Raw genomic sequence first — 23146 nt, 5'->3', positions numbered from 1 at the left:
TGAAAATACAGTTGCAGAGTGTCTGGGCAGCTTGGTGCCACACATTTCTAAACCTTGGTTGACAGCAGTGAACACAACAGGTCTGTGGGAAGAGGCAGGATGACTAGTCCCAGGGCTGGGCTATGAGTTCCAAGGTTGGGTTCCTTTCTGTCTCAAGTGCCAAGGTTGCCATGGAGATGTGCTTTCAGCCCATCTTCCTTGGACCAGGCCTTGAGCATTTAGGGAGGGGACTCTTGAGAAAGAGTGCTGAGTAGACGGTGAGGAGCTGGTTTTGGCAGCAGATGCATGGTTCATATGTATCATAGCCTTGGAATCTTCCACTCTGCAGACCTTCTTGAAGCAGTCACTCTGTGCCAGCCATATGCCAGGCACCTAACACACAGTCCTGCCAGGCCTGCCCAACTCTGCTTTTGTGGAGCTCTCCACTATTCAGATTTACATCCCCAGAGCAGACCCTGAGACAGGGACTGGGATGAAATGGTTCATCTGGAAGGTAAAATAAGTCATCTATGGTGGAGGAGAGGGGGAGGACACAGAGAAGCCTGATAATGAGTGGAGTTTGTCAGGCTCAATCCTGATGTGGCCTTTGGAGTGACTGTGAAAAATGCTCCAGTTTTGTTGCCCCATTTGACAAGGATGCTTTTGTATTACACACCAATTCCCAGTCACCCTTAGAGGGTTGTTGCTGGGGCCATTGCCTCCCAGGATCCCAGGCCTGGCCACTGTACTTCTGGGGCCTGAGAACATCATCAGGCAGAGTTGCAGATGCTGAGGTAAGATGCTGTTGGTGTGTTTGGGAACTGTCCACAGATGCTGCAGGTGACCTGGGGGGTTGGTGGGCAGCCCTCAGACAGTGCCAGTGTAGCATCTGGTAAGGGTATAGGAAAAGTGCAATAATGGACATGAGTAATTACAAATGTGGCAGATAACTCTAAGAGAGCTGGCAGAGTTAAGCACTGTGGTAGGAGGGAAGACTTCCTTCCAATGAGAAGTGTCTGTGTCCTAGGAGAGGCCCCCTCAAGCTGTTGGAAACTGCAGTCACCCCTCCCTGGCAGAACCGTTCTTACCTTCCCCCAGAGCATCAGCCTAGGTGTGGCCTGGATGGTGACCACATATTCACCTCTATTACAAATCCATTACAAGCACATTGTCATTTGCTGCCAGATAGCTTTCTCCACCAGTAGATGACCTAATGCTTGTTTAATGCTGGAAATGAAGCTCATCAACAGCTCCTGCCTGCCCTTAGTGTCCTCTTCCCATGATATTTTGGCTGACATGATCTGTGCCATTACCCTTTCACTCCATTCCTCGCCCAAACAACACACCTGCTAGTGTCTCTTCCTCCCATGCTCACCTTCTGTCATGTCTTCTCTCTTCCCTGGGGATCCCAACTCAGAGTCTTGCAGTTCATTTGCCTTCATTTGAAATTAGGGAAGGTGAACCTTCTGATGAGCTAAATTGAGGGAAGGGCTAAGCAAGAGAGGGATAGGGAAGAGGAAGGAGGAGAGAGACAGATACAGGGTCCCAGAAAGAGGAAAGGAAATACATTCCTTGGGGCCAAAGTGTTACCTGCATTCCTACTGGGGATTTCCCTACTCTCCCAGAACCTAAGGAGAAAAGAACAACAATGGCACAGGAGCTTCTTGCAGAAATCTGCCTCGAGCCCACAGCATATCAATTGATGGCAATTGGATATGTGCAAGATTAAATCTTTTACAGGCCTCAAGTCCATAGAAATCAAAATCCAAAACAATCCCTAGCCACAGACAAGTGTGAGGAACATTGTCATTCTCCCTATCATGACTTTGTTGCTTCAAGGATGACAGTAGATCCTCACTTCTCCACTGCCTGCCAGACTAGTTACAGCTCTGTGTCTTGGTTTTCTCATTCACAAAATGGGGATAATACGAAGAATTCTCTCATTAGGGTTTTTGAACGTATTAAATGAATTGATACACATAAAACACTTAGCACAGCACCCAGCACACAGCCAGTCCTCCACCGATGGAAGCTATTAGTTTTATTGTTAACATTTTAAAAAAGATTTTATTTATTTATTTATTTGTCAGAGAGAGAGAGAGAAAAAGAGAGTGCGAGAGCACAAGCAGGCAGAGTGGCAGGCAGAGGCAGAAAGAGAAGCAGGCTCCCTGCCAAGCAAGGAGCCAGATGCGGGACTCGATCCCAGGACCCTGGGATCATGACCTGAGACAAAGGCAGTGGCTTAACCCACTGAGCCACTCAGGCATCCCATAACATGTTTTTTTTAATACACATGAGTTTTAAATAAAAGTTTTTCTCTTTCTTTTTTGGTGCCCCTGATTTACTGGTTCCCGTAGTTCACATCTGGCTGTTAACTGTTATCCTACCCTTGAATTTGAGCATTCCCCATAGCTCCTCAGAACATGGGGAGAGGTTTGTATGCCCAGACCACGTTTGCTAAACAAAGAAGGACACATGGGTCATGAAATATTGTTAGGAGACCCCAATCCTCAAACTTGAAGGGGCAGTGGAATCCCCTGGAGAGCTTGTGAACACAGATAGCTGGGTCCCACTCCTAATTTCCATTCAGTAAGTCTGGGTGGGGTCCAGAGCTTGTCTTTCTAGCCAGTTCCCAGGTGATGCTGGTCCTGCTGGTCTGGGGATCACATTTTGGGAACCACTGGTACAATGTGAGGAGATCAATCCAGAAGCTACATGAAGAAATGCATCGTGTTGTAAGATAAAAAGTATTTTTCTGGGATGTGATTATGAGTAAGACTTAGTCCTGGGAACCTGAAGCCAATAGAAGGATGAAGACTAATACAAAAGAACTGAAGGGTAAGACAAGATGGCATAAAGAGCATCAAGTACCACAAGAGTGTAGAAGAGATTTTTCCAGTGGGGTGAGGGGAACCTAGGAAGAACTACATACATGGCCCTTTACACTGGCCCCAGGACTCCCAGGTAATAACTGAACTGCTAGAGAGTGGGAAGAGAAAGCATCTACCTTTTACCCCACTCAAAGAAAGCACCTCTTACAGGGCACCTCAAGAGTTGTTTGGATACTGAGTAGCCATCGATTGACAAATACATTTCCCTCCAGCAAGTGCTAGCTTGACCAGACCCATTGAGCAGCAATGGGCAGGGAGAGAACTTGAAGACAGATGCAGACTAACTAGTGGGACAGATCCAGGCATTAGTCTCACTGAGTTTGGGTTCAAATCTGGCTCTGCCACTTGGCAGTGGGGTGCCCTTGGGTAATTTATGTGATTATTTGCCCCACTGAATCTTTGTTCCTTTACCTGAAAGATATAGACAACACTAGAATCCACCCTTAGACCACCAGTGGTCAGGATGAAATGCGAACCTTTTGATAAGGCATATATATAATAGTAGCTGCCTCTAGTAAGAACCCAAGAGATGTCAGCCCTTGTTGTTACTCATGTTATCTTTGGTAATTGGAGGTTGACCTGGTGTGGAGGGCTCTTTTTGGGCCCCTGGGTTAAAGGTGAAGAAGACTTGGGGGCAGATGTTGCCTTCAGTGCTGATGGGCTGGGCTGTGGCACTCCTGAGACACTGGGACAGAAGTCCAGGGGGCCATCGGTGTGGGCCTGAGCTGCAGGAGCACATACCAGGCTGGAGACAGATTTGGGAGTTCTTGGCAGGCAGATGATGACTGTATCATGGGATCTCACATGAGGGAAGAGACTGGTGCCCAAGGGAGCCTGAGAAATAGGATGTGTGAGTTGGGGTTTCCCCAGAGGTGGGCATTGAGTCAAGTACTCCAGAATAAGTCATTTATCTGGGAGATGCTTTTGGACATCTATATGGGATATGGGGAAATGAGATGGGAACAGGTTCCTAGAAGCAGACCTGGAGAGAGAATGTGGATGTATAAACTTTATTGAGGTTGAAGCTGAAAAGGTCTCAGAGATTAGGAAAGTCAGAGAAGGGGGAAGAGTGGGGCAACAGTGTGCTCATAGGTCCAGCTGAGCCTTGGCCTGATCCTTGAGCAGAAAGAGGTTTAAAGCAGAAACGGCTCTGCAGAATTGTTCCTCTGGAGGCAAGGCGTAGCCTTGTATCATGTCTAATATAAATCAGTTAAACATTCCGGGTTGGGGTTGGGGGACGGGTTGTAGATTAAAGGCTTTTGTCAGCAGGGGTAAATTCTTATTATGGGCAATGTAGTTAGTAGCCTACATTCACAGCAGCTGGAGGGAGGTGCCAGAGCCCAAGAATGGGAGCCTGGGTGAGGCACCTACAGCACCTAGGAAGAAAGCAATTTGGATATGATGATTAACCAGTAACTGGGGCACACCCTGCTGGAGACATCTGGGAAGCAGAATTAGAATGCATGCCTGAGTTATTCCACCCTAGACCTGGCACAGGTGGTTCCGGGGCTTCTCAGGGCATTTTAATCCTTGGCACCTCTGGTTAGTGGGCAAAGTAACCTCTGGAGACCAGAGAAAGTCCCCAGGCTAAGATGTGGGTAGTTTGGCACCTGAGGTTGGGCAGGCCTGCAAGGCAGAATGGTCAGGGCTTGAAATGGTGGAGAGGGCAGAACAGTGTCTAGGCACCCTTTGAGGGGTGGGGGTGAGGGGACACAAAACAACCAAGAAGGAGTAGCCAGAGAGGCAGGAAGAAAATCAGAAGAGGAATATTTTTTTGTGCACTCACATGGAGATCTGTTTTATTCACCCCATCCATGCCATTCCTATTATTTTAATGCTGCCAGCCTGGCCAGGGGCGGCTCCTATAAGCCTCTGACGCAACTTAGTTGAGCCACTCACACCCGGTCCGGTCCTGTGTCAGCCTGGAGCTGGGCAGAGCTGCAACGCGTGCGAGGTCAGGTTAAGTGGAGCACACATTCGTGGTTGGCCACAGAGAGGGAATGGAAACCTTTCTTAGAAAATAATGAGCGGTGAAACGTTTACTGATTAGTTAAATCCCGGATAATCCTGGCTGATGAAGACAGATCTGGACCCCCTAACAGATTTAGGGTTCCAAAACGACTCCGGGGGTGAACCAGGGCGGGGATGCTCCAGAGGGCTCGTCCCCTGGCCGCAGATTTGTTTGTGGAGGGAGCGGGCTGGGAGGAGACTACTCTCCACCCAGTCAGGGCGTGGAAAAGTTCCTCAAACGCTTGAGCCCACCCATAGACTCCGCACCTGCCCCAGCGCCAGGGGACTCGCGAAGTGTGGGTGGGCTCAGGATGGCACCAGGTCGCACTGTCCTTCCCCAGTTTCCTAAACGAGTGGAAACGCTCTCCGCACCTTGGCAGACGTAGAGCCAGGGGCTTCGTCCGTCTCTTGTGGCTGCGTTCGCGTTCTCTGAGCGGACCCGGCAGAGTTCCTGTAGCAAACTGATAGTCTGCAGCAGTGGGGACGTGGGTTAGAGCTGCAAGGGGGGTAGGGAAGGTGCTTCTCCCTCGGGAGGAGACACTGTAGGTGTCCTCAGGTTCTGCACTCCCATGGCAGCCACTCTGCAAAAAGGAAGATACCCCGCCTTCATCTAGCTCCCCAACTTGGTCCAGAGGGCCTCTTCCTGCAGTTGGAGCGGGAGGAGGCTTTTGGGACGCTCCAGTGCAGGAATTGCAAAGAGCCCTTAGAGCTGCAATCCCTGCTCCTTCTTCCACTTTCTTTCAGCTTCGCTTTCTCGGTTTCTCTATCCGTGTCCAGTGTACTGGGTTACTAAGCCTCAGTTTTTCTCATCTGCAAAAGAGGCCTTCTGAAGGGGTTGCTAACCAGTGTGCTCTTGGCTCTGTGAGGTCACTGTGTGGGGTGACCGAAGTTGGGCTCCTCCTGCCCCGCCTTTTAGTACCTCTGGGTTCCAGGCCATCCACTTGAGGCCTGTCCTCTGAGTAATCATCTGCCTCCCCGGGCAGAGATTAGGGGAGGGAGACTTCAAGACCCTAGCAGAGGCAAGGGGACATTGTTAGCCCTCCAGGCTGCAGGCGTGGCAGGAGCGTCCTCCAGAGTTTCTGTTCAAAACGGGGAGCGCCTCTTACACCCTCCCCTTGAGAGTGACCCCGGTTGAGCCACCTTGGGGCGGATGGTCCCTCCTGTCTACCCCGGACTCCGTCTCAAAACGTGTGGATCTTTAGGTGTCTTCCTAAACTGCGGCCTCAAATTCTTAATTACAATCGACTATTCTGCGGAGCAAAGAGCTAGAACACATTGACTTGGTCCTGTACCAACAACACCTTCCTTTAAATTCCTGGCAGGGCCGAAATTGATGCTGGGGTCCAAAGCCGCCCCTGACCCCCAGCGATTCAAAAGACAATTATCCTAAAGGAAAGTTATTGTTTTGCTAATACCAGGAACAGCTTGCGGGGGGGCGCGGGGGGAGGAGGAGGGGAGGAGATTTGGGTCTTCCTTTAATAATGGAAAGTTAATGCTCAGCCTGTTGTAATTATCTTTATCGGAAGCTCCTAGTTTAATCTGCATGTTTAACAGAGGACCCACTCGAAGGTGCAGCAAGCCAGAGACCCACTTTTCAGGGCTTGAGCTCCTCTCTCTGGGGCAGGGTCGGACACAGTTTTTACCTCTCTCACTAGGTGACCTCAGACTGCCCCGCCCTGGGGGCTGGGTGGGTGGGTGCTGTGTGGAGACACTGAAGAGATTCTCTTTCCAGGATTCTATGTTTAGAAAGGGTGGGCTCAAGGTTTCGAACGATTTGGGTTTGGAGGACTCAAATTTTCTGTGTGTGAGCCCAGAATGGTTTACTCATGTAATTTGGCGCCAACTTTAACAAATCAGGGATCTCCACAGGAAAATCAGGCTTTCTTTGAATGATGGTAAAATCTGACAGTAATTTATTTGCCTCCTTGCATAGGGGTGCCTCTCACAGGTCTTATGTTCCAATTTATCCCCCACCCAACTAAGAGTTCCCAGATAAAATACTGGTACATTCTTACACTAAAAAAATATTCGTTGGTTATCTGAAATTCAAATTTCACTGGACCTCCAGTACTTTTGTTTACTAAACTGGGCACTCTTCCCTGGTTCACTTTACATCTGTCACTCTCTACTACTTCCCCTAGCTCCTGTGAGTTTAACACAGGCTAAAGCCATTTAGCGAGCAGGAAGTAACTTCCGCTGGAGATGGAGTGGGAGTGGATTAAATAAATGTTTCCCACTCCCTTCCCTTGGAGATTTTTGGGGAAGGCCCTGGCGGTGGAGTTGGAAGGCTGGCGTGGTGTCATATTGTTGGTAGTATGGCTGGGAATGAGGTCTTTGGTCTTTTAAAAAAATATTTTTAAAAGTTTTACTTATTTAAGTAATCTCTACACACCACGTGGGAACTCAAACTCATAACCCGAGAGTCAGAGTCTCATGTTCCCTCTGACTGAGTCAGCCAGGTGCCCAGAGGCTCTAGGTCTTGGGAGGAGGCTTTGGGGGCAGCTGTGAGCAGGACCTCCACCTAGAGAATCTGGAAGGAAAAGGAAGACCACACCGGGGCCTGGAATATGTGGCTTTTAAAGGAACCGGCAGATAGGGGGGTCGTCCCCTTCTTACTTTCCTCTCCCTGAGAATGGGGGCGGGGAGAGGGTTGGCTGGGGAATGGGCAGGAGGACAGCTGGAGAGGAGAGAGAAGGAGGTGATTGAGGGGACTGCAGCTGGGAGGGCGGCGACCGAGGGGAGGGAAACTTGTGGCGTCCCCATCTCGCGGGGTCCGGGGCGATGACGCGTCCGCGACCCACTGATTGGACCCTCCTGGCCTTCCGCGCCCGACAGGGTGTCCAGCAGTATAAAGCGTCCTCTGAGCTGCGCCCACTCAGCAAACGGGACCTAGCGAAGGTCAAGTCTTGCCCACTGAGAAGCAATGACCTACCAGGACGCGCTTTCCGACGGGCGCTCCAGGAGCAGAGCGCTGGTGCCTGGCGGCTCACCTAGTGTTCCGCGCCCCCGCGGCTTCGCCATCACAGACCTGCTGGGCCTGGAAGCTGAGGTGCCCGCGCCTGCCGACCCCGGGCCAGGATCTGGTTGCGAGACCTCCCCGGCCGCACCCTGCACGGGTCCGGGTGTCGGGAGCTCCTGCCTGGCGCGCGGGGCCCTCCCACTGGGACTCGGCCTTCTCTGCGGCTTCGGCGCGCAGCCTCCTGTGGCTGCTCGGGCGCCCTGCCTGCTCCTAGCCGACGTGCCGTTTCTGCCACCCGGAGCGCCTGAGTCCGCTGTCCAGCAAGCCCCAGGTGGTCCGCCTCCCCACTTCAGCAGCCAGAAGAGCAGCGAAAGCGTCTCGACGTCCGGTAATCAGGCCAGCCCATACGGGTCTTGCCCCTGTTTCCTCCAGCTTGGGGCAGTGCAACCTCACTGAGCCCCTATTCCCAGCATCCCGGATCTAAGGGAAGTCGGGACCCCAGGCCGTGGTCCCGTCGGAGGAGGCGTATTCTGTCAGCCTCCATCCCTGCCCCTTGCCTCTCCCTAAATCCCTGTCTCTTCTTTGGGATCTAGTCCCGCAGCACAGCGGATATCACCACCACCCGGTTCTCGACCTACCCTGGGGGTCTCGGCAACCAAGCAGCGGTCTCCTGAGGGTTTTCCCTCAGCGCCCGATGCGAGTCTCGGCCTCTACGAATGGCGTAGGTCAGTGAGGCCGGGGCGTGCTCATTCATCACCTGCACAGAACCCAGTACCCTGCGTGAGCTCAAAGGTTTGCTGGATTAAAGATTGAATAGCGCGCGGCCTGGAGGCCTGGAACTGTCCGCCTTCTGGGGTGCTGAAAAGGGAATCTAGGTACCGCGTTTTTCACCTTGTGCTGCCTTCCCTCCTTCCCACACGTGAGAAAGGAACTAAACTCGCCAATTTCGTTGCGCTATGCTCAGCATTTTGTTCCGAGCCCAGTTATTTCCTCAAAGAAGTTGAGGCGGAATAAAGGGAAAGAGAAAGAGGCAAAAAAAAAAAAAAAAAAAAAAAGAGAGTCTGGGGTGTGGGTGGAAGAAAACAGAGAATTATATTAGAAAACGTGGACTGAGAGAAACTGTGTAGAGCCTAGAGCTGAGCATCCAGGCAGCCAAGGCAAAAGAGTACATTGAGTCTCCACTGATAATAAAAGTAACAAAATAATAAAACTAAGCATGACAGATCAGCAGGCAAGCAAACTTTCATTCTGCTTTAAAAAAAAACTGTATGAATAGGTCTCTCTGTAAAATAAAACAAACCATGATATTAGTAATTTCACTAAAAAATTCAGAAACCACCTTCATAGGATGAGTTTTTTTCTTTCTGAGCACTGGTAAAATTAAAGACAAAATATGACTAGATTTTGTCAAGAATGAGTTTTCTGGATCCCACTTCCAGAGATTCAGAATTGGTACAGCAAGGCAGGGAGTACAGTTCTGACAAGGCTTCTAATGTCAAACCTCGGCCCCCACCCCTGGTTAGAGAAATGTTGATGTATTGGTTAAGAGGAGGGGTTGGAGGTGGAAAGAAGTGAATGAATTTGGGAGTTGGGAGTTAAGTGGTGGTAGAGAGTGCCATTAACAGCCAAGTAGCTTCACACAGTCTTCATACAATACTTCACCATGTACAACCTGTGTGATCTTGGGCAAGTTACTTAATCTCTCTGCACCTCAGCTTCCTCATCTGTAAAAATAGCAGCTCCCCTGAAGTTCTTTTATTTTATGAAGAATAACTGTGATAATGCATGGACAATGCTAAGGAGAGTGTCTGGAATATAGTAAGTGCTAACAATGGTAGCGTGTGTTAATAAATATTAACATTCCTCAGCAGAATCATAACTTCAATCCTCATATTAGAATCCAGAGAAAGTGAAAAATATGCTCACTTTTTTCTGGGGCACCTCGGTTAAGCCTCTGCCTTCGGCTCAGGTCATGATCCCAGGGTCCTGGGATCGAGCCCCACATTGGGCTCTCTGCTCAACAGGGAGCCTGCTTCCCCCCTCTCTCTCTGCCTGCCTCTCTGCCTGTTTGTGACCTCTGTCTGTCAAATAAATAAAAAAAAATCTTTTAAATTAAAAAAAAAGAAAAATATGCTCGCTTTTTAAAAAAAGATTTATTTATTTATTTGAGAGATTGCATGCATAAGTGGGAGTTGGAGAGGTAGAGAGAATCTCAAGCAGACTCCAACCTGAGCATGGAGCCTAACTTGGGGCTCAGTTTCATAACCCTGAGATCATTACCTGAGCTGAAACCAAGAGTGGGAGACTTGACTGACTGTGCCAACCAGGTGCTCTGAAAAATAGGCTCACCTTTAAAAATAGGTTTTTTTTTTTTTCAATCAAAGGTAATGTGCTCACCTTTAAAATCTTCACTTTCTCCTGTGCTAACAGATGAGGACAGCCCATCTGAAGACAGGAGTGGCCTGAAACTGTCCCCCACTCCTGGCAAGAGGAAGAAGAGGCGGCACAGGTATATAACCAGGCTGCCTTCCCCGGCCCTTTACTTAGGACACAGAATCTGAGAATCTATGGTGCTGAATTATGGCAGGCCCTGTGGCCTCTTGGTTGACAAATAATAGCCATTTGGGAACATAATTCTGCTATTCAGAGGAGGCTGCAGGATAATCTTTGTAGCATTTTAATGACACAATTTTGTGGACCTTTAAAATAGATCTTAGAATGAGTTGATAGAATTCATCGAGGAGGAAAAAATATGTTAAAGAACTTCTGGACTTTCCAGAGGCCAATCATGTAGAGGTGGGATATCCAGTTATCATGAGGTGACCTTTCAAGGTGTGGAAAGGCAGGCACGGGGTCTTCTACATCTGGGAAGCCTGGCAGCCTCCTGTGGACATGCACTTACGCATGTGCTTTGGGTCTCCCTACAGGACTGTTTTCACTGCCCACCAGCTGGAAGAGCTGGAGAAGGCATTCAGCGAGGCCCACTACCCTGATGTGTATGCCCGGGAAATGCTGGCCGTGAAAACTGAGCTTCCGGAAGACCGAATACAGGTGTCTGGGGTCCCCTTTCTCTTTCCCAAAGACATCACAGAGAACATGCTTTTTTTACATACACACAGGCACCTCTAAACAACCCCACACGTTTCCCTTGACACACAAACCGAAGCTCACTTAGCTGGAGGTACCACAATGCTAGAGCCATTCTGTATGTTTATTCCAAGAAGATCCTGAATGTCTTTTTCCTTTTATTAATTAATTCCTTAAAATTACACAATAATGTGTGCTGCAACTAAAAACTACATATATAGTTATATCTATCTATAACTCTATTTATCTATCTATCATTTATCTATCATCTCTTTGACTATCATTCCCTGAGAGAAACCAACATAAATAGCCTGTTGTAACCTTTCAGCATACCATCTCTGTCATATATATTTGGCCCTGAATATGTTTATATGTGTATACCTATAGGTATATGTATATTTACACACGTGGAATTTTTTTCTTTGTTTATACAAAAAGGCGTTGTGTTATACTTCTTAGCCTCTTTGTTTGACAACACATTTTGGACACTTCCCCAGGTCAGAAGATATGTCACTAACTCTTTTTTATTTTTAACAGCTAATCAATATTCCTTATTGTTTTTTTATTAAGATAATATTTTCCAGGGGAAATTTTACCAACAAACCAACAACCTAACATTAAAAGGGACCATTGCCACTGTGAACTCTTTCCAACCAATGAGAAAAATCAGGAAACACGATAGTCCACTTCTTTACACGACATGGGAAATAATACTTTGATTTTATTTTTGTCATTCCTGCTCTCTGGAAAACCTTAGTGGAAACTGATAGCATATTATCCACACAATGATGAGTCCCTGTGAGTTTTGAGTGAATAGTAGACACAGCTCCTTAAGATCTGGGATTTGAACCACTAGTTGGCTATTTTTAGGACTCCCTGCTAAGGGACACTTAAGAGCATCCTCTTTACTGTGTCTCCTCCTGTATGCTCTTCTGCTTCCTGTCTTGCCTCACATCAGGTCTGGTTTCAAAACCGGAGGGCCAAGTGGCGGAAGCGGGAGAAGCGTTGGGGTGGTAGCAGCATGATGGCTGAGTACGGTCTTTATGGGGCCATGGTGCGACACTGCATCCCACTGCCAGACTCCGTCCTCAACTCCACCGAGGGTGGCCTGGTTGGTTCCTGTGCACCCTGGCTCTTGGGTAAGGAAAAGGGCCCTGCAGCCAGCAAGAGGGCCAGAAATGCTGGGGGAGGGGCCAGGGTTCCCTGAAGGGCAGCCATTTGCCAAGCCAGTCAACATCCATTTACTCAGTTTTGGGCTTAGAATATCACATTGATTTTAATTAATTCCAAGGCTGAAACTCTGGTCAGTGGAATTATTTTTCATCAGAACTGTGTAGGCAGTGTGTGGAAAGGTCACATCAGTTCTTGGTTCTAAAAGTGGAATGATATACTTGTAATATGTGAAATACGTTTCCAAACTGTTGAGTGCTATTATAATGTTTGGAAACCATACAATGTAGAGCTCATGGTAATAGGAATGAGGATAGTGCTAAGCAGAGAAATCTGTAGGTGATTAACCCCCTAATTCAAGAAGATTTGGGGTCTGAGTCCTAGTTCTGCCATTAACAACTTGCTTTTTTCTGTCTCATAGACAGAGCATTCTACTCAAGAGAAGTCCAAGCTTTGGGACTGGGCATTCTGGGTGTTTTCTGTACCAGAAACTAATGGGATCACACCTGGGAAGAATGAGTCACAAGATAGCCCCTGGGGCAGGGTGGGAGATTAGAAATAGGGATGTGTGTGTGTGTGTGTGTGGGGTGGGGTGGGGGGGGGAGTTTTTTGTTTAGCAAACACTCATTTAGCCCCTAGAGTCATTCAGTCATTCACTGTGGTGAGACTAGAGATAACAATTGTAAATATGGCCTAGACTTTGCCCTCAAAGACTGAAGAGCCAGAGAGAATTTCGGGCTGGAAACCAAATCCACCCCTCTGAACTTCCACAAGCAGATCAGGTGTAGGATGGTGGTGCTTACTGGTATCTGCAGACCTGTGGCCACAAGAAAGTGGGCCCAGTGCTGCCAGACATCTTACTTTCAGAAAAGCTGGAAGTCTGGCTTTTGATGTGCCATCTCCTGATTTCAAAACATTGGCAACAATTAAATTAAGAGAAAATCATTTTAATACCTTTGCTGGCTGCACCCCACAGGCAGACATCAGATTTTAACACCTAATGGGGTTAGTTACCTACCTGGCATCCTTAGAGACCCCAGAGACAGGCACTGATGAGGGCACTTCTAATGGAATTTAGAGAACAATGACCAGGAAGAGATTTACAAAATTGCTGAATTTGGAGATATCTATTTTTTATTTTTTCTCTTTTCTTTTTTTGGAAGGGATGCATAAGAAATCCACAGGGATGATAAGGAAACCGGGAAATGAAGAAAAGCTGACAGGACTCTGGGACTCAGATCACCTCCAGGAAGGTTCTAGCCCAAGACTGGCAGGATCCCAGAGAGGCTCAGATGAAGCCCGCCCTGAGAATGGCTTGGAAGATGTGGCTATTGATCTCTCCAGCTCTGCTCGGCAGGGGACCAAGAAAGCACACCGGGGCACCAGTGCCCTAGGATGCTCAGACTCCTCCGGGGTGGAGGGGCTCCAGCCAGGAAAGGTAGGAGCCTGATGAGGCCCACAGGACCCACCCTCAAAGGCTGGGCAATGTGTTCATCCCTCATGGCATTTTCCACAAGGCAGAAGTTGTCTAAGACCAGTACTCTCAGCTGGACTTTCTACTTCCAGTGTCAGGATACAGTGCAATGCCACTTGCTTTAAGAAGACAAAGGGATGTCTTAGGGAAAATCCCATTTTACTCTAGATGGAAACCATTCCTTAAAGGCACTTGAACCAGTTAATTTCATGTAAAATTTTACATCTCTTTTATAGAACTTGAGGAGGGAGTATTTAAAGTTCAAAAAGCATATTTACTTCTCGGCCTCATTTTGAAATTTGGTTCAATATACTGTGTAGATTAGTAGGTGAGGTCTGATGTTCTTACTCTGAATTTGAAAATATAATTTTATTTAACCTCCAGAGAATCAGATGTCTTTAAAAATAGCAAAGAGCCCATACAGACATGAATGAATTAAAGTATCTTTACCTTAAACTTGGCTTTGGACATTTCGATTTTCTTGTTAGGGAATACTTTTGTATTATCCTGAGTGTCATTCGATAAGCTGTATACATTGGAACTCATAAGTAAGAAAGAAAGCCATACTTTCCCTTCCCTTCTGAAATATCATGGGACCACGTTTAAATAATTATTCAATATCTATAAGCAATGTTTTAAAGACAGATGAGTCTTCTTGGTCTTTTAAAATTTCCGTTTGAAAGCAACTTAGATTTCATGAATGTTTCCTTTCCTGTATTTCTTTTGCCACTTATTTATTTTTTAAGAATAAATGTTGTGTGGTGTATTGCTTCTCAGGGTGCTCCTTCTGTTACATGTGTATGCAATGCCACTATCACTGATTCCCTAAAGAAGCTCCTTCCCCCTCTAGCCCCTTGCCCCCCCCATTTTAAGATTTTACTTATTTATTTGACAGACAGAGATCACAAGTAGTCAGAGAGGCAGGCAGAGAGAGAGAGGGAAGCAGGCTCCCTGTTGAGTAGAGAGCCTGATGTGGGGCTTGATCTCAGGACCCTGAGATCATGACCTGAGCCAGAGGCAGAGGCTTAACCTACTGAAACATCCAGATGCCCCTCCTTTGGCCCTTTTTAATCTTAGAATATCTTTAGGCTGTAGCACATATCATGTGTAGCTTTGTAAACTCCCACTGGGTGGCAGCCAGGTCTAATTCACTTTTTATTATTTTATTTTACTATTTTATTTTATTTTTGAGAGAGAGAGTGCACACATGTGAGAGAGTGCCCTCATGCGAGAACTGGGGCAGGAAGAGGCAGAGGGAGAGGGAGAGAGAGAATCCGATGATCTCATGACCCTGAGATCATGACCTGAGTAAAAATCAAGAGTTGGATACTTAACCGACTGAGCCACCCAGCTGCCCTTAATTCACCTTTTAGAGTTCAAGTTCAGAGAGAGCTTAGATTCATGAGGCAGAAGTGTGAAGCTTCATGATGAAGCCAGAGTGGGGAAGGAAAGTGGGGATCCCCCATTTGAGAGGCCTTCTCTGAAGTTGGTGCAGTCAGACTGGGTCTGTTTTTCCCATCTTTCCAGATGATAAAACAGAGGCTCCCTTCCTTTGATCTTTCTCATCCTAGCTAGTTCCATACTATCGTGAGAAGTAAATGTTACCTATTCTTACTGTAGAAACAGAGAACCGTGAGCACTACTTCCTTTTATACATTCTGGCTCATAGAGAGCATTGCTGAATCCCGAGACTAAAGGGAGAAAGATCAGGTGTTGTCAAAGAACTCCAGAAATTATGTTCTAACTTTCCTGTCTAGAGGCACCAGACCATGCTCAAGTTAAATGGCCATGCTTGTTCTGGACCATCTTCTGCCTCACAGCTGGTTGTAAGATTCTTGCTTCCATCTCTCTTCCATCTCTAGGCTTGAGTTTGGGGGAGGGAACTAGTAACCTGTGCAACCAACATACATCCAAGGTCTCCCACAAATGGACACATTTTCTGGAAAAATACATATTACTAACACCGGCTCCAGAATAAACATGAACTTTGAAAAATCACTAACCAAGAAAGTCATAAACATTTGTACTACAGACAGAAGTTCCTACCCCAGGAAAGCAAAGTGAATTTAGTATCATAAAAGGAAATCATTTAAACATTTTATTAACAACTCAACTCAAACAATGAATATTAACATTCATTCAAGAAATACCTATTTCTTAAAAAAAAAAACTTAAAAGTAGGAATAGAGGATGCTTATTTTAAAAATAGCATCTTAGGGGCTCCTGGGTGGCTCAGTCCTTAAGCGTCTGCCTTTGGCTTGGGTCATGATTCCAGGGTCCTGGGATCGAGACCTGCATTGGGCTCCCTGCTTGGCTGGAAGCCGGCTTTCCCTCTCCCACTCTCCCTTCCCCTGCTCCTGTTCCTGCTTGCTCTCTCTCTCTCTCTCTCTCTCTCTCGCTGTCAAATAAATAAATAAAATCTTTAAAAAGCCCCCAAACCAAAAAAAAACACAACACAAAAATAGCATCTTAATATATATATATTTAAGATTTTTATTTATTTATTTGACAGAGGGAGAGAGACCACAAGTAGGCAGAGAGGAAGGCATAGAGAGAGGGGGAAGCAGGCTCCCTGCTGAGCAGAGAGCCCAATGAGGGGCTTCATCCCAGGACCCTGAGATCATGACCTGAGCCAAAGGCAGAGGCTTAACCCACTGAGCCACCCAGGTGCCTCACATCTTAATATTTTGTAATGCATATATATATATATATATACACACACACACACACACACACACACACACATACATACATATATCTAAAAGCCCAGTCTTTGAGGTGGCTCTGTTACCTTCCTAACTGTGGATGCATTATATAAACTTTCTGATCTTTCAGTTTTTTCAGTCATAAAATGGGGATAATAATAGAACATCCTCATTTCCCCAGAAGATGAGATAAGAGGACATGAGTAATGTACTTAGCTCAGTTTCTGGCATGGCAGAGAAAAAGCAAAATAAACATTAGCTACTATATGACTATTACTGGCATTCCTATTAATATCAAGACTCAAATGAGAATACTTTCCACCATTATTTAACAACATGGGATCGACTAAGTACAGAATGGAATAGTAACCTATTAGAATGCTCTGTGTAAGCAACATTTAGGAAGAGTTCCAGGAACAAAGTAGGACAGACTTTTGGTCTTCTTTTGTATTTTCTAAATTTCATAAAATTAGTATGTAAAAATAAAATTAATTTGTTAATATTATTAAAATAGTAATACCTCTTTTTCAGTTTAGAGCTAAATTCACGTTGGACAAAAACTCTTGGAAATACAGTGTGAAAACTTTTTATGATGAAAAGTCTGTACTCTGCTCACATCTCCTGTCTGGTTCTTGGAAGTGCCCATTTGATAATGAAGAGACAAGCAGGTATTTTACACACAGTCTTCTCAAATCCTTACTGAAATTATGCAGCAGGTCAAAGTGAAATCTGATCACAGACTGACAACAGGACTGAATCATTCCAGCTTTCAAAATTGCTTACTGTCTAAAATGTGGCTGTAAAATCTCAAAAGGAGATTGTAAAAAATTACAATTTTAGCAAGGCCAATTTAAAAAGATTCCTAATATGTCACATTCCCAGAATCACACTCCCAGCTCACTTTCAGCAGCAGGAGGCAGCACATCAGTGCATGAGAAATTTCATGAGCTCAGGAGATATTTTCAGAAACGACATTTGAACAAGATGTGGAAATCACTGTTGTTTCCTTTGGTTTAGCAGTATAAATATAATAAAATATCCACACACAATACATATATTTCTGAACCACTTAAGAGGAAGTTGCATATATTATCTGCCTCTTTATCTCTTTTTTTCCAGGCTTATTGTGATATAATTGACATAGCCCATTGTGTAAATCTAAGGTGTACAATCTGATGATTTGATACATGTGTATATCACAAAATGTTTACTGCAATAGGTGAGTTAACACATCTTTCACCTCACAGCATTACCATTTGTTGTTATGGAGAAAACATCAAAATGCTACTTTCATAGCTACTTTAAAGAACTCAGTGTGGTAACTATGGTCACCATGCTGTACCTTAGATCCCCCAGAATTTATCTTATAACTGAAAGTTTGTACCTTTTGACCAATAACTACCCATTCCCCCACTCCTCTGCCCTGGCAATCACTGTTCTACTCTGTTTCTATGGGTTTCACATTTTCAGATTCCTCATAAGTGAAATTGTAGTTTTTGTCCTTCTCTGTGTTAGAAGGTCCTCGGGAGCTTCCTAGGTGAAACCTGAAATCTATATGGGACTGTATGTGGAGGGTAGGGAGAGATGGACAAAAGAGGCAGGCACTCCAGGTTGGTAGGTGGCAGTTCTAATAGCAAAAGGAACATACATACAAGGCTTGTCTTGGGTGGCAGCAAGATAAGTAGATTTCTGCACCTGCCTGCCAGATCTTAAAAGTTTTTACAGAGGTCTTAAGTGTGTTCAGTCACATATACTGTTCAGATGGTTTCAGGACCACATTCACTTTCTCAAGTTTGTGTCCTTAGGGAAGCCTCTGGAAGTGGAAAAGGCAACAGAATGCACATTCTAAGAACAGGGGAGGGGTTGAGCAACCTCTGATTATCACGGTTCAGCTCATGGGCGAACTGGCAGTCATATCTTCTGGATGACGTCCTCTAGCAGTCAGTCTGACTTCCTTCACTTAGCATAAAGCTCTCAAGGTCCACCCATACTGTTGCAAATGACAGGATTTTCTTCTTTGTATGGCTGAATAATATTCCATTATATATTCATAAATTATATATATATAATACATTTATCTCACTTATATATTTATCAATCATATGTATATATCTCACTTTTTTAATCCATTTATCTGCCAGTAGACACTTAGGTCGCTTCCATGTCTTGGCTATTATAAATAATACTGCGGTGAACAGGGGATGCAGATATCTTCTCAAGGTACTGATTTCATTTCCTTTGGATCTATCCCCAGAAGTGAGATTGCTGGATCATATGATAGTTCTGTTTTTAATTTTTAAAAGCACTTCCATACTTTTTTCCATTGTGGCTGTACCTGCTTCTGTATCTCTTAAAGCTGTGTGTATTTCCTAAGAAAAAGGACCTTCTTTTAAATAACGTGACTAGTTATAGACTTCAGAAAATCTATATCAATGCTTTGAATATGAACATAATATTTAAACCTGAATAGACTATAGTATTTCTAAATCTGAATCCTATACTTTTATCTAATACAACATAGTATCAATTAGATACAATAGCTTAATACTGCATTAAATACAGTATTATAATCTGAACATGACATTTTATCTACTACACACTGTATGATTATAATATTCTAAATCTGAAAAAAATACAGATTTCTAAATCTGGACAGAAGCCTCTTATCTAATCCCCCAGTCACATTTCAATTTTGACAATTGGTTCAATAATGTCTTTTACAGCAATTTCCTTTTTCTGTACAGAATCCATCTAGAATCATGTATTACATTTAGTTGTCATTTCCCTTCAATCTGGAACATTCCTCAGCCTTTCTTTGTCTTGCATGACATTGATATTTTTGAAGCACACAGATCAATTATTTTATAAGATGCCCTCTCTGGGTGTGTTTAAAGTATCTTTGTGATTAGATTTCAGGTAATACAAGGAATATCTCTGATGTGAACAGCTGAAAGGATTAGAATAGTGGCTGAGTGGAAAGGCTGAGGGTGAGAGGAGAGCAGATGTTCCTGTTACCTGCTATACACCCTCCTGCATTATCTGAGTTTTTAACATGGACATATAATTATTTGATAACAATTTTTTAAAGATTTTATTTTTAAGTAACCTCTTTATCCCCATGGGGCTCCAACTTACAACCCCGAGATCAAGAGCCACAAGCTCCACTGACTGAGCCAGCCAGGTGCCCTAACAATTTTTTAAAATAAGGGAAACTTATGTTGGAAGGCACATATTTTGGAGGTAGGCAGGCATGCTAATTGTTTTTCAAATCCTTTGAGGAAGTCAATTTGGTGGAAAGGCTATGTATGACCTGGGGAAGAATCCTTTCAGTCTAGAAGGATAAATCACTTCCCATCTACTCAGGCACTTAGAAATTCTTGCAGGTGGTGTCCTATGAATTTAAATTGTAAGTACTTTGAAGGTTGAGAGACTTAGACTTTCTGCTCTGCGTTTCCATATTGCTGAGTTCATGCTGGGTGAATAATGACAGCTAATGAACCCTGGGCCATTGGTTCTGATACTGATTTTGAGATTCTTTGGCCTCACTTTGGACACTGAGTAGGGGCTGCAAAGTTTTTCAGAATTCTGGGAATGAGAAAAGTTTTTGTAATGGGTGTGGCGATTTCCCTAGCAGCTCTAGGAAGATGTGCCTCTCCAAGAATTGTGAAATACTCTGTTTCCCAATTTTACCTTTGGTTCATCTGGGTCCCTATTTACGGGATTTTATGAGGTAGCACAAGTTGCTTCAAACCCTGTTTTGGTGCTTGATCCTCTTTAGCTACATGCTCTAATGCTGCTAAATTTTCCTTCTTTGGGCAATTTCTTATGCAGCTTTATTCTGCCTAGTAAGCATGCCAATTTCCCTTTGTTACACTGACGATCCCTCTTCCAGACTCCCTACTTGCAGGCCTCCCAGATATGCAAATGTTCAACAACCTTAGACTGAAGACAACATCTCCCAGGTTTGTCATATTCTTTCCCACATCTGGCACCTGGTTGAGAAGAGTAAAATGGTATTCATGACATCTGGGTCCAATGTACAGATGTAGAAAGCTGCTCTTTTAGAAACACCTCTCCATATTAAAGGGCTTTGTCCATCATTCTGAAGTCCTTCATACCAGTTATCTATCAGGAGGGAACTGTAGATACCCATGGCACTATTCTCACTTTTTTGGACACCTTCTCTCCTTAAAAGTTCATCTAAGGCTGGCTGCCTTTTCTCCCTTCCTTCCATGAAAAGGAAAAATGGAAATAAGGAAGGAAGGAAGGAAGGAAGGAAGGAAAAGGCAGGAAGGAATAAAAAACACATGAACATCAGTCATTTACACACTAGTGCCCCCTGTTGGCAAGCGCTTGATATGCTTTTGCCTTGTTTTTAGCTTAGTATCCATCTAAATTCACAGCTTGAACATTTTTGTGAAGGAATTTCTGTTGTTCTACCTCCATTTTTCCAACTTGCCTTCCAAATCACCAGCTGTGGCAATCTTCTCATTAAGTGCTGATCTTTGAAATGTCTCTGTTCACATCATTGTCCTGTTAGCCACCTTTATGGCTTGTGGTTCAGCCTCATTTACCATTTTAGGACTTCTCTTTCACTCCCTTCCACCCAAGGCCACCTGCATTACCTCTTTTCTCTTTCCCTCTTCAACACAATGTCAGTTTTGTACAATGACTAAAGTTGCACTAAATCCTGAGCGAAGGCACTAGGGATGCAGCTGAGTGTGGGAGGTGGGGAGATTCTGGGATCTCTTTACATATCATGGGCAGAGAGCATGTGAAGGGGCTGGAATTCCATGAAAATGAACATTGCAAGGAAGTGTGTGTTCACGCGTGTGTGGGGTGGGGGACAGAAATCCATTTCTTTTGCCAAGTAATGCAATGAAGAGTCCTTCAAGAAATTTCTGATTGAGATACTCCTGAGACACACATCATATCTTCTTGAACATTTCTTACTCTGGCTGCATCAATTGGCTTTGCAAGTCTGGCTGCTGCATGGAGAGTCTCAGTCTCTTGCTTTTCATCTGGGCTTCTCAGACACTGAGGTATGGGTCCTTCTGGGAGTTCACATGGTACTCTCACCTGCGAGACTTGGAAGTGCCAAGAGTCACAACTCATGACCGGTGGTTTGAGGGGTGGGGGTTGAATCCTTGAGAATGAATGTTCCCCTTTCCACCTCTGTGACGGCAACTCTAATGTGCATCCCATAAAGAAACCTGAAGGTCTTGGTGGGACCCCGGCCCCAGTGGCCCACAGGGGTGACCAGTTGGAGAATGGACCCTTGCTGTGGCATTCCCTCCTTTTTCCTCTGTCTCGTTGTCCTCTGCCATCATTCTTCTCCTTTCCCTAGGTGTCCTCCCAAGTCAAGCCATGTGCTCACAAGCCATCAAGAGTCTCAGGTGAGGTGGGATGGGTCCACATCTAGCCATGACAGAATTATAGTGGAATCTAAAATAACTCTTAGGGAGCACCTGGGTGGCTCAGTGGCTTGAGCCTCTGCCTTCGGCTCCGGTCATGAACTCAGAGTTTTGGGATTGGACCCACATCAGGCTCTCTGCTCAGCAGGGACCCTGCTTCCCCCCCTCTCTCTCTGCCTGCCTCTCTGCCTACTTGTGATCGCTCTCCCTCTCTCTGTCAAATAAGTAAATAAAATCTTAAAAAAAAAAATAAAGGAACTCTTATGATCTAAAATTCCTTTGCCTTTGGAGACATGTCTTGAACGAAGTTGCTGTGGCCAATGTCGGAGAGGTTACTGCCTATGTTCTCCTCTAGGATTTTGATGGATTCCTGTCTCATATTGAGGTCTTTCATCCATTTTGAGTTTATCTTTGTGTATGCTATAAAAGAATGGTCAAGTTTCATTCTTCTGTATATAGCTGTCCAATTCTCCCAGCACCATTCGTTGAAGAGACAGTCTTTTTTCCATTGGCTATTTTTTCCTGCTTTGTCAAAGATTATTTGACCAGAGGGTAAAAGCAAAGGAAACAAAAGTGAAAATGAACGTTTGGGACTTCGTCAAGATCAAAAGCTTCTGCGCAGCAAAGGAAACAGTCAACTAAATGAAGAGGCAACACAGAATGGAAGAAGATATTTGCAAATGACACCACAGACAAAGGGCCGATACCCAAGATTTATAAAGAACTTCTCAAATTCAACACCCAAAAAAACCAAATAATCAAGTCAATAAATGGGCAGAAGACATGAGTAGACACTTCCCTAAGAAGACATACCAATGGCTAACAGACACATGAAAAATGGTTCATCATCATTAGCCATCAGGGAAATTCAAATCAAAACCACATTGAGACATATCCTTACACCAGCCAGAATAAAAATTTAATTAGATTTAAATTAAAATTAGAAATTAACAAAATTAAAAATTAATAAGGCAAGAAACAACAAATGTGGGAGAGGATATGGAGAAAGGGGAACCCTCTTACACTGTTGGTGGGAATGCAAGTTGGTGCACCACTTTGGAAAACAGTGTAGTGTTTCCTCAAAAAGTTGAAAATAGAGCTACCCTATGACCCGGCAATTGCATTACTGGTTATTTACCCCAAAGGTACAGATGTAGTGAAAAGAAGGGCCATATGCACCCCAATGTTCATAGCAGCCATGTCCACAATAGCCGAGCTGAGGAAAGAGCCTAGATGCGCTTCAACAGACAAATGGATAAAGAAGTTGTGGTCCATATACAGAATGGAATATTACTCAGCCATAAGAAATGATGAATGCCCAACTTTTGCATCGACATGGATGGGACTGGAGGAGATTATGCTGAGTGAAATAAGTCAAGCAGAGAAAGTCGATTATCATATAGTTTCACTTACTTGTGGAACTTAAGGAATAGCATGGGAGACATTAGGAGAAGGAA

The 23146-nt window shown here is 44.9% G+C and overlaps 1 protein-coding gene across 1 annotated transcript; it reads left to right on the top strand.

The window, feature by feature from the left end:
- Positions 1 to 7803: 7803 nt before the first annotated feature.
- VSX1 (visual system homeobox 1) lies at positions 7804 to 13546 on the top strand (the record flags this gene model as incomplete). The annotated part of the gene is made up of 5 exons (XM_080814625.1): positions 7804 to 8227; positions 10270 to 10348; positions 10767 to 10890; positions 11885 to 12065; positions 13260 to 13546. 5 exons carry the CDS (start codon positions 7804 to 7806, stop codon positions 13544 to 13546), a joined length of 1095 nt encoding a protein of 364 aa, XP_080670751.1.
- Positions 13547 to 23146: the final 9600 nt, after the last annotated feature.

Source organism: Martes martes, assembly GCF_963455335.1.
Source record: "Martes martes genome assembly, chromosome: 9".
NCBI lineage: Eukaryota > Metazoa > Chordata > Mammalia > Carnivora > Mustelidae > Martes > Martes martes.
Note: the sequence above shows the minus strand (reverse complement) of the source record. Positions and strands in the feature narration are given on the sequence as shown.